Raw genomic sequence first — 13,213 nt, 5'->3', positions numbered from 1 at the left:
TGATATTTAAGGGGTTAAAAAATAAAATTTTATTAGTTACCTATAGCGACACACAAGTCATAATTTGCATGTGTGAAGACTTTGAGTACTTTCGAATTGGTTCGTGTGTGAAGACTTGGAGTACTTTCTAACTGGTTCATGTGTGAAGACTTGGAGTACTTTCTAATGAAAAGTGTGCTACTGGGGAAATTTGAAACTGGTACGTAGCTTCAAAGTCAAGAATATGCGGTAGGCATGTGATGTATTAAATGCATGAGGCACATAAGTCATAATTTGCGGCAACATATACGTATATGTGTGTGAATTGAAGAAGAAGGTTACAGTTCAAAGACCATATATATTCATTTCCTCTTTATTTGTTATTAATTACTTCTCCCACTTCACTTATATAAATCATCACATTTTTACCGCAACTTTTAACTTCTCCCTAACAAATGGATCCACCTGCAGATCATCAAAACCCCATAGATGACCTCGATTGGTTTCAGTACTTTGATCATCAAGATCTTTTCAGGTATATATAAACGTCACTCATTACCCCATCTTTCGCACAGAAAAGTGATTTTGTCTATATTGATCAAAACATGGTTTGGATTTGTAGTGATCAAAAAGAGTCTTTCATCGTGTTGGATTTGATTATCTTGAGTTTTTTTTTTTTTTTTTGGATTTTTGTAGTGGTGACATGCTCGACCATCATGATTACGAGTTGTCGGAAAAATTGCATGAAGTGCTCGATCAGAACGTTTCCACAGTACTTAACAAAGATCAAAACATCATTTCTAGAAATGAGTTTCACGATTTGGATCCCCTTAAAGACATAAGCTTATAGGATTGTTGGGAGGATGGTAATTTACCATTGGTTAGTTTCAGTGAAGACTGTAAATCCGGTGGTGAGGCTACAGGTAGTTCTAGTGCTGCCACCACTGATCACGGTGGCCGGAAGGTGGCAAATAGATTGAGACCATTGGAGTTTGAAGAGATAGCGAAGTACTTTGAGATGCCGATAATCATGGCAACAAAGGAACTAGGGATAGGGTTAACATTGTTGAAGAAAAGATGCAGAGAGCTAAACATAAACAGATGGCCTCATAGAAAACTTAAGAGCCTTCAATCCCTCATTCAAAATACCAAGGTAAACTACGATAATAACCTTCTATACATTACTCATGCATGTATGCATGCACTTGGTAACCAAAGTAGTTTTGGTATTTTCTAAAATTTTAATTATTAGTTTCTTTATAACATAAACATAGGCCCTAGGCATATGTCACATCGAATCAATTGTTTTACTACGATTTCTGATTTATATTTACATAAACTTAACTCATTGTAAATTTTGTGAACTCACACGAAAAATATATTGCATCTACCTAAAAAAACTAGGAGTTGGGATTAAAGGAGGAGGTAGAGACGTTAGCAGGGCACAAGAAGATGATGGAGAAATTGCCAGGTATGGAATTGACAGAAAGAACAAAGAAGCTTAGGCAAGCTTGCTTCAAAGCTATTTATAAGAAGAGAGGACTTAACAATCCTTAGTCCTTACCTTTTCTTTTAGCCATTTTGTTATAATTAGTGGATTTTAATCTACATTGTATGTGTTTTTCTCTTGATAGATTGATACCCTTTTTAGTTTCATTGTGTTTGTCTATTGATTTTTTATGCAGAAAATTTTGTATAATTTGGGTATTATAGTTTGTATTATGTATTTAGCTATATTCTAGATTGCCGACACGACTACGCTGACGACTCTATACCAGAGGTCTATATAAATAGACTTATGAATTTAGTAGGAATAACTTGATTATAATCTTGTGATTTGTTCCATGTCTGATCCACTCCTAAGATTCACTCGACATGCCCCCAGTTATGTGTAATTAAAATTTTATTAGACTATTGATCCTAATGAGTCTACCCTAAGTCCACAACCAAACAAGGAACATGCCAACTATGAGAAACACGCATATGGACTTGTGAGTTATTTGTAAATTGATTAGGGAAATAAAGTTTTTTTTAGACATTGTTGGGTAAAATAATTGTAAAACACTTGTTGGGCCATGGTTAGGAGTGTTGGGCACCTTTTGGGCTTTCCATGGTTACTAAATGTGAAACATGTAGCACTTGCGTGGGCCCCCACAAAACTAAGTTTTCACATTTCTTTCCCACTTCTAGGCTCATTAGGGAACTTAATAGTCCAATGAGTTGGCCATTTTGGAGTGTATCCTTTCGGATACGTTTGATAAGGTCGGGTATTTTGATGGCTCAAAAGTAATGTGAATGACGCGCTTTGGCCTATAGGTTTGGGAACTCTCGCCTTTGGTCCCCAGATAAGCAAACCGGTCCCTCGGTTGATTGGGATGTATACGAATGCTTACCTAGTCAGGACTTTCGGGCTACCGGCACCTCCCCCTTCCAGTTACTACGCGTCCATTACTATGATCCTACCCAACTAGAGTGGATGACTTTGAATTTCCTATGAGCTCTAAGGAATACATATATGTATATACATTTTGTTAAACAACTTGAGTATGTGTGTGATTTTCAGAGAAAGTGGAGAATATTCACAAGTGTATGCACACATATAAGTGTCAGGAGTAATACGTATGCACATAAGGGAGCAATTAACACACAAAGGTATTCCTAGGATTTTCTAAGTGCGAATTGCATGCAGTTGTGTGTGCATTTTATAAACTAGCATACGAGAGGACCCTAGAGGCTATAGACTAGGTCAAGGCAATTAACCTAATTCCCTATAGTCAAGGGCTCTGATACCAATCTGTCACACCCCGATCCTTGTCGGAATCGATCGAGGTGTGATATATTGTTCAAAGTCTCATGACAACTATGTTATAATATGATTAGATTCAATTAAGTACTAAGTATGCAAACAAGATCCACAACATACAAATACAAATCCAAATATGAACAACATTTATTACATCAAATTTAAATAGTCTTGTGGATTTCTAAGGCACATCCTATTTTTCATCAACTTCATTCTTCAAATCTGCATCATGGGTAAAAACAGGTCAACTACGAGAGTTGGTGAGTAATCTAATTTTAGTAGAGAAAATTGTGAAGTTGAAACCTTTATAATTGGAAATTTGTTTTCTTTTGAAGTCGGCAAACAATTGTATTTGAGATAACGGTTTATAAATCAAAAATTGATTAACAAATGATAACAACAACAATAAGTCCTCACCCCATATATACATATGTATATATATATATATAAATATATATAGGATGGAGCATCTAATCATCATACACACTCAACCATGTGCGATCAATCACCTTAGCGTCCCAAGGCGGGGTGGTCAACCCAATAGCGCTATTATTGTCCATAACGTACCTCAAGAATACGGGCATAGTCATGGAGATTAGACTAAAAATGATAATGCACTACAAGTACATGTAGCGTAAACAAACAATAGTTATACAATTAATGATTCACGTATAAATGTCCCAACAATGTCTCAATTGTGATAAAACAATAAAATGAAGTTGGAACATATTAGAACCACATGATACACCCCAAAAGTATTGAAAATTATAAAATATGGGGTAGATTACTCACATTAGTCCCAAAACGAAATGCGTGTGTCGTACGATAGACGATTCGGGTCAAAATGGCGTAGAACCTAATATAATTAATAGTTTTGGTTTAGGAACTGCTAAACTAGAATGGAGTATTAATACAAATAATTAGACACATATTCTTATATTAGATGAATTAACAATAATTCATTTTGATTATAATATTAAGGTATTTATTTGTTAAATGAATTTTAAATTGAATTACTTACTTTGCATAATTAATTTATATTTTCAATTTAGGCCAGATTTTAATAATTTCTTATTAAAATAATAACTTGCCCAATTATAATTATTTACAGATTTTAACAATTATTTATATGAAATAATCATTAAAATGCATTTTTACATGCTTAAATACTTAGGAAAATAGTTTTAAATAGTAAACAGTATTGAAAAATTATGAAATTATTAGGAAATCATTATTTCATACAATACGAATTACTGTAAAATTTGTATATTTTTCTGAACTGTTTTAGTATTTATTTAATATTTTAATGATTAAATAACATAAAATTCGGGAAAAATAGTAAATGATTCTCAAAAAATCTGTACAATTAACCATAGTTTTATAACATGATGTAGAGCTCAGTGTATAAGTTTCAGATATTTGTGACTATGGGAAGTATTTTTTATATATTTCATTATTAATTAATCAATAAAATCATAAATAATAGTAAAAAGTAATATAAATGCATGAAACTTCATATATCATGTTTAATCAGTATACAGGTCATCCCAGAATTTTCTCAGAATTTATTGAATGCAAAAAGTATTTTATGTGAATTATTGCCCTACTTTATTGCAATAATTATAGTAATTCAATAAAAATAAATTATTTTCTGAAAATTTCCAGAACTTCTTATTTTATTGATGGGATTCTGAGAAAAATCAGGTTTATGCATAAAATGAGTTTTAGATATTTTGGTGGATTTAATTTGTTTCTTGTATGAATATGAAACTTTTAACAACATACCTTGATGAATGCTTCAAGAGGGATGAAGATTTGAGTATAATAGATTGTTCTTGGCTGGAATATGAGTATTTCTTGGATGAATTTCGAGATTGAGAGTGAGAGAAAGAATAGAGAAGGTTTAAGTGGTGAAGAGAATAATGTGTTGGGAGAAAAAGGAAAGGAAAGTGGATGGGAGGTGTGAGTGGGAGACCATGGGAATAATCTTTTTGCTTTTGGTGGTCTTCATAATTTCCCACTAACACAAGCATCTTTTACATAATTAATATAAGAGTTTTATAAAATTTAATGTAAAGTTTATAAAAATAGAGTTTTATAAAATTTAATGTAAAGTTTATAAAAATGGAGTTTTATAAAAGATGAGTTATTATTTGATTATAACAATCTACTTTGATTTGAAGTTTAATTATAGCATTCAAGTTTGATTCTTTTAAATTTAATTAGAGCATTATACTTTGATTTGATTTTAATATGGTATCATAATTTAATTTGATTATAGTTATAACGTTGTACTATACTATGTTGCTATTAACGTCAATTTATATCGTAGTGTATGAGTTTCGATCCTATTAGCGTCAAGTAATCTTGAGTAGGGTTTGAATGAGATTGCGAGAGGTTTCGTTTGTGATCTTTTTGAGTGTCCGGCTTCGCAACGCAAGGTCCATAGACCCCGTTAAGCCATGATTTAGTGTCCTACACAATCCCGATGATTGTGCAATAGTGTTTTATCGCTTTGGTTCATTGTTTAGCACTGTTAAGGCTAAGGAAAATCAAACACATGAACTTTCCAAATGATGTTTTCTCATTAAAATAGCGAATTATACAGTGATTACATAACGTAAACCCTATCATACAAGGGTTAATGGAGTTGACCGGTTTGACTAGTTGACTTTGTTTGACTTTGACTTGACCGAAATTTGATGGTTGTCACATGTACAGTGTACTCGTGAGAAGCCCAGGATCGTGGAAGCCATGCTACTACGTTGGGCGTACATGTGGTACCTTGAGCGTACTAGCCCTGTCTCGAAACCTTAAAATTTAGGGTTTCGCCCCTATTTAAAGACATTAACTCACCCTTGGACCTCCCATAATCAGCCTCTACTCATTCCAAACCCTAATATCGAGTGTATTCCTTGTGAGTGAAGATCTTGAAGCTTGGTGGAGATTTTGGTGGCCTTTTATTAAAGAAGAAGACTAGTGAAGAAGGTGGTGTTGCTTGCAAGCTTGTGGATCCAAAAACTACTCCACCTTGTGCATCTTTTGAAGGTATAAAGTTTATACCTTGTTTTGTTTCCTTTTAGATCTCCATAGATGAGTTTTTATGAGCTTTTTGTCCCAAAGCTTGGACCTTTGTGACTATGGAGTACTCCAGAGCATATTAGCTGTCCTTTCATGCATTTTAGGTCTTGTAGATTCATAAAAATGGTTGCTTGATGGTCCCTTTCTAGCCATGCAAGAGTTTGGTAGTGTTGAGTATGGATTAATTTAGAGTTTTAAGCTTTAAGCTCTTTTCATCCATGCAAAGGCTTAAAGTTTTGGACTTTATGAATTAAGACATTCTAAGAAGGTCATATCTGTGTTTGGATGCATGTCTTAACGATTAAGACCATTTTGGAGTGATATTTGGGGTCAGACGACGTACGCCCCGCGTACTAATGGATATGCCCAGCATAACCAGGTGCGACCCTGATCCCGCCTGATTTTCAAGTACGCCCCACGTAGGAAGAGAGTATGCCCAACATATGCATTGGGCAGTTGACTTTTGCTGACTTTTGACCCTTGGTCAAGATTTAAGGTTTTGGACCATGGGAGGGGAAAAATGGTATTTTTGCTCTTAAGGGGCTTGGTTGTGGGATTTGGACTCGCGATTTGAATTGTGTACCTTGATTATTAATTAGGGTTAATTATTGTGTTATTAGGCGGATTCTGGTTTTGACAGTTCAGGTGTGAGATTTATATGTTATCAGTATTAGGTGAGTCTCCTCACTTATTCTTACATGTGTGGTAGAATAGTTGTATTTGTATTAACCAGTTAGGTCTATCTGTTATTTTGTATTATGTTGTTTATGTGTGACTGTGACTGGGGATAGTCTTCAGGGTTGCTGATAACCCATAGGGCGTGTTGTTGCCCATTGTGACTGCTGATAGTCCCTGGGGTTGCTAATAACTCATAGTTTTTTTATTTATGATGTGATGTATGTGGTATCTTGGGGATCTCACTAAGCTTCGTGCTTACAATTATTGATATATGTGTTTCAGGTACTTCTGAGGATCGCGGGAAGGCGAAGGTCTGATTGTACACACTTGTTGGGAGATTTGTTACTGGGGCATTCTGTGATACTCTGAAATTTTGTGATGATGATTTGTACTTGACACTTATGTTTTTGATGACTTGGTTTATGAACAATATTTTGCTAATTTAAAAATGAAAATTTTGGTTTAAAATTTGAGGTGTTACATATGAACTTGGAAGAGAAGAAAGAAAATGAACAAAAACGACATCAAGTGGATACACAACTTCTTTCGATGCTCGTGTCGGGTATGATTTGAATGTTGACGACGAGCTCGAGTTAGAAAATTGTCCGACCGATGAGTAGGGACAAAGCGTAAAGGAAGGGGAATGGTCTTCTTCAAATGCATCAGTTTTCAGTAACGAAGCAAGGGAAATGAGGAAATGATTGAGACATTTGATCGATACAACTTGAAATTCGTTGAACGTTTGGGATTTGAAAATGAAAACTTTGCCAAAAAAGAAAAGTCGTGTGAGGAAAAAATAGAAGATCTTCAATTTTTGATGTAAAAATTTGGTCATTTTTTGGGACACGCCCTCGAGCTTGCTTTGAGGGTGAGAGAGATCACGAAAAAATATTTTCCCTAGATTGTTTTATGTTTGTTTTGTTTTTTTTTTATTATGTAATTTTTAATTATGTTTTATAGGTTATATTACATAATTATTATTTTTAACTAATAAAATATTTGTATTTTTATTAATTTTTGTGTTTATCGATCATTATTTAACTAATTATATTTATTTTTTAAATTATAGCTTTTAAAAATAAAATAAATCTATTGTGAAAAAATCTCTGACGTACTAAAATAAAAAAATAAAAAAAACTATTTTTAAAAAAAGTAATTGAAATGTGACCATATTTTTTAGGTTTCAGTGAAAGAGAGTGAGTAAAAAATAAGGCGACCTGGTATGATACAAAGAGTAATAGGTAAAAGATAAATAAACTTTTGGGTCTTAAAAACCAAATTTTATTGTAATGGATTTAAATTAATTTTCAAAATCTAGTTATTTTAACCTTACAAGGTTAATGCATGAGAAATAACAAAACTAGTTTATATAATATTTATCGGGCGGTCCAGCCCAGACTCCAGTAAAGAACTTCGAAAATGAAAACTTTAATGAAATTTCATGAAATATAAGGTTTTGACTCGTCCAAATTTGATGAAATTTGATGAAATAGTCAAATAGAATTCAAGGTTCATGAATCGTGATGAACATAAATTCAACGTGACAGAGTATAATAATCTACATAATAAAATGGATATGCTCACGGATGACCTCATTTGCACTTGAAAAGAAATAAGGACAATAGAAAGAAAAAGGGTCAACTAAATCCAACAAATAAATGATAAAATTAAAATAAAATTTTTTTTTTTAAAAATTAGACGTTATTGTTTTATTGAGACAAGTTATTCTCATCATAAAATTAAAAAAAAAAGAAAAAAAAAAAGAAAAACATTCATATTCAAAAAGCCTTTAAAAAAACATTATTTTTAAAGCAAAACCTTTTTTTTTTCGAGAATACAATTTAATTTCTGCACATAAAACAAAGTTTACTAAGAGGGCATGTTGGAAATGGCCACTTCCACATCAAAATAATTTTCATGTCTTTCATTTTCTTTTCTTCACTTTTTTTTTCGAATTTTTCTAATAATTATAAAAACAAATATAATTTTACAAAACATACTACTTAAATAAATCATATCATTTAAATAAAAACAAAACAAAAATTATATAATCCTTTTTTTTTCTAAATAACTACTCGTCATCATCATCATCGTATATATGATCCGTTAAGTCTTTTTGAAGTTGTCCGTGTTTTTGTACGTCTTGAATATCAACAACTCTATACAAATATTCCGATGAAACTGATTAAAATTCTATGTGTCGGAGCTCCGTTGGTATATATTGTGTAGTATATTCTGTCATTTATCTTCTACCATCATGTTATACATTATGATACATGCATACATAATACATTGTAAAGTTTCTAACTCAAATGGTTGTGTCGCATGTTCTACTATGAGTTACTTTGACTTCAAAACTCCAAAACCACGTTCCACACTTACGTGCAACTTTTTGTCTTCTCTTGAAGATTTTTTCACTTGGTTCCACTGGATGTCGAAATGCTTTCACGAATGTGGAATACGCGGGATATATTCCATCCAGAACGTAATAATCAAACTTATTTTCGTTTTCATTCAGTGTGGAAAGAACATCTGGTGCCTTTCCTGACAAAATTTGTTGAATATTGTTGACTGATAAGAATGTTGATGTCGGTGTTGTAACCTACAACCCCGAAATAAGCATGTGAAATCCATAAATCTTGGAAAGCAACAACCTCTAATATCAACGAATTCGTTCCAAGATTACCACTTGCAAACTGCCCTCTCCACACATGGGTAAAATTTCTCCAATTCCAATGTGTGCAACCAATGCTTCCAATCACATTGGGAAAACCATGTCTTTCTTCATGTAACACATATAATTGTTGCATATCATTCAACGAAGGCTTCCATAGATAAACGTAACTAAGCATTTCAACAACACCTTTTGACAATCTATACAAACTTTCTCTTGCAATTGATTCAGAATGTCTCATATAATCGTTAATGGAATCGGGTGACTCCATATAAGCCATCAATCGAATTTTCACAACACATTTCTATAACCTTGTGAATCACCTCCTACATCTAGCATCACATTTAGAAAAAATGATACCTAAATATACATTTAACATGTAAAAATATATATTTATTTTGTATAAAGATAAATTTAATATGTATAAAAATGATAGAAACGATACCTGCTTTTCAAGGTGTTGGCTATTCGCTTAAACATTTTCCTACTCAAACTAAACATTTGTTTGAAATCATTTGAGTTGTATAAACAATTATCCACAAATTAATCGTAATATAGATGTTCATGTCCTTCCACGTGATTTATGTTTAACAATGCTCTTCTTGTTAGTAGAGGGGCTACATCTTCTTCTAGTAGCTCGTTAGTGTAATACTCATGCATTATGATGACGAACATATCTTCATCATCGAATGACGAGTCAAACGAATCCACAAAAAAATTTGTTGGAATTTTTATCAAAATATAAGAAAGGTGAGATTTTTTTGTGAAAAAAAGAATGGGGCTGAGTTATATTTATAAGGAAAAAATAATTTTTTTTAAAATTCTAATATGACCCTTTGGAAGAGTCAAATGCACAACTACCTATTTAATTTACGCATTGAGATACGTTTTGGAGGTAATGGGGCTTAAAACGACATGAACCTGGAGTGGCGTTCCGTTAGCCTTAACGGATTAACACAACTTGAACGTGGAGAATCCTCCTCCTCGTGCATGACACATACCATACAGCCTTACTAAAGCTGAAACAGAGCCAAAAATTTCGATCTATAACTTTGTATATACCAAACCATCATGTTTTTTGGTTTTCGTTTTTTTTTGTTTATGTTTTTTCTTTTCATTGGTTTCTTTAAACAACGTTGCTAAACTTTTACAAAACGTGTAAGTTTTTTAAAAGATAATACAAAAATGATGTAAAAAAACATGTTTATTATTTTAATTTTGAAAAATGGTTAAAAACGACCAACAAACTATTCTAATTTTCCAATTTTAGTCACTAGACTTTTTTTTTATCTACTTTTAAATAACACACATGAAACGCATCCCTACAAGTTTAGGTAGTAACTCTAACCAATAAACTTGTTTATCAACTCTTTATAACATAATTAATGGTCAAGTGTATATTGGATTCTTCCTCCCTTTCCATAATGAAATACACTTTTCCAAAGAAATACTTTTAAAAATACTTGATCGCATTCTTTGAAAAACATTTTTGATTCTTTAGGTTTTAATAATCTTTTGACGATCTCGAGCCGAAAAAATTGTTTCTCTTATAATCTCCATTTTTTCTTCCATTTCATGAATTAAGTTTGGCCCAATAAAATACTTTTTCTTCCTCTTGCAACCAACAAGATGAAGATCTACATTTTCTTCCATACAATAATCTATATATGTGTAACGTCAAGTTTCAGGTATGTTCCTTTTAATGTAATTTCAATAAACTAAAAGTTGGATCTCTGGTGGCCACTGAATGGTGATGGATTCCCACGGTGTAGCCAAGGCAAGAGTTTTCATGGCCTTTAAGTTAGCGCGAGGGCGTGGCATATATCGCCACAGTGTGGCCGCTGTTTTATGGCAAACCCTAATCTGGCGTTTGAGCCCTATTTAAGGGAGTGTAATGGCTAGGGTTGCCACCCTCAACCTCATTCACTATCCCTCAGCCTCCAAGAGAAAACCCTAGCCTTCATTGCTAACCCTTGAGCTTGTGTGTGTTTTGGTGGCATTTTGAAGAAGAATAAGGCAACATTGAGCTTAGTTTCAGCAAGCAACTATCCTCATCTACCTTGACCATGTTTCTGGACTCTTGTAAGTCCTCAAAATCTAATCTTTATACGTTATATGTCTAGATCTAGGTATTTTGTCCCCATATCTTCATGATGAGAGAAAATGGAAGGTGGAATCTCATAAAGTTGGCAACTTTATGGATCCATGGGATCATTCTTGTGTCATATGTTCCAGATATGAGGATCTATGTAGTTTTTGGTTCCATGCTCAAGTTTAAGTTCTTATTTCAATGTTTTGACCTAAAATGGAAGGGACATGCATTGGACATGCATGTCTATAAAGCCACGACTTTTATGGCTTATTAGGAGTAAGAAATCATTCTGGAAACTTTGGGTGAGCAACTCTCGAGAATTGGTGCTTAATGAGTGTCTTTATGCATTTGGTCACCCTTAAGGAATTAGGGTTGGGATCTTGACTTGTTGAGGAGTCTTAATGGATAAAGTTGGAAACTTTATCCATCAAGACCATGGGAAGAACCAGATCTGGGCTTTGGAGCTCTTGAAGTTGTGGGAAATGGCTTAATGGATTCTGTTGTCCAGACCAGTCCCCACGACGTGACCTTAGGTTGCCACGGCATGTCGATTGGGTAGAAACCCGTCTGCTTTTTCGTTCAGCGGCCACGGCGTGGCCAAGGACGGCCACATTGTGGAGACCAACTGGATTTGACTTTTGACTTTTGACCATTGATCGCTGACTTTGACCTATTTTGACTTTATTTCATTTAGGGTATTTATGTAGTAGATTCAGGCATGGTCCATGTGTGTTGTACAGGTGACCTGTAGAATCGGTATTTGGAGTAACATTTAGTTTAGCTATCTTTCAGAAAATGAGGTAAGTTTTCCTCACTGTACTCGTGGGTCGAAGGCACCAATGTCGGCCCACTAGGTTGTGTTATGTACCCTGGTATATTCGATGTTGCTATGTTATAGCGAACTATTATATTGGTAGATCTGTATGATTATCTATACTTGTTGGCTGTTAAATGTTTTTGTATATGTCGAGATGTTATTGTTTGATTAGGTTGAGACGGTCATGCTTTGTGTGGAAGGCCAAGATACCCGGGGCGGTCCGGATAGACTGTAGGCCCTGTGAGGTAGTCAAGTCATTCCGAAGGCCCGGAGAGCTGCCCAGATAGGCTTTAGGCCCTACAAGGTGGTCAAGTTAGGTTGAAGGCTCATATATGCATGATGTTATTTGTTTGGTTGTGTGTCGTATTTTAGGAGAACTCACTTAGCTTTGGCTTACAGTTTGATTTTTGGTTTCTGGTACTTCATAGAACAGGGCAAGGCGAAGGCTTGATTATGTACATTATCCTGAATTTTATATGACTTATGATTTTGGGATACTCTAATTCATGTTTATGGTTTTGAGAATATATGTTTTTATGTAACTTATGGATCTTGAAATGGTTTGAAAAATGAAAAATTTTGTCATGATTTTGGGATGGTATAAGTTGGTATCATATCCCTGTTTTGAGAGAATTAGATGAACACTTGTGTGATTCCAGACTCAAACTAAGGATGTACAAAATATTTTTCAAAATTTGACCATAAAAGAATCGACAAGGAGGATGTGATTGTACAATCATTCGGAGCCAAGGAAAGTGATTCCCCAAGATACCCACATTTGTTTTATGTATTTATAGAAAGGCATGCTAGTATGTAGGGTATGGATCTTCAGGAATTGCATAATAGAATTGTCTGATGTATGATGCCTAGTAGCCTAGAGAATTTCTTGTTATGCTATATGGAACTGGCATTATTACTGTAGTTGCTTAGTGTATGCATCATAGTTGTATATAACTAAGATTTTATAGCCTAAGAATGTTTGATTTAGCCTTATTTCGTATTCCTTGTCTGGTTGTGGGCTTAGGGTAGAATTAAGTATCCGACTATCTATCAAACCGAGTGTTATGTATGATTAGCATACACGAGTGG

The 13,213-nt window shown here is 33.8% G+C and overlaps 1 protein-coding gene across 1 annotated transcript; it reads right to left on the bottom strand.

Moving 5' to 3' along the window:
* Positions 1 to 9,051: 9,051 nt before the first annotated feature.
* LOC145121634 (uncharacterized) lies at positions 9,052 to 9,495 on the bottom strand. The gene has a single exon (XM_079057351.1). It carries the CDS (start codon positions 9,493 to 9,495, stop codon positions 9,052 to 9,054), a length of 444 nt encoding a protein of 147 aa, XP_078913477.1.
* Between the last annotated feature and the right edge of the window lie 3,718 nt (positions 9,496 to 13,213).

Source organism: Lactuca virosa, chromosome 6 (assembly GCF_052849685.1).
Source record: "Lactuca virosa cultivar CGN04683 chromosome 6, Lactuca_virosa_CGN04683_v6, whole genome shotgun sequence".
NCBI lineage: Eukaryota > Viridiplantae > Streptophyta > Magnoliopsida > Asterales > Asteraceae > Lactuca > Lactuca virosa.
This window is presented reverse-complemented; position numbering and strand designations above follow the sequence as displayed.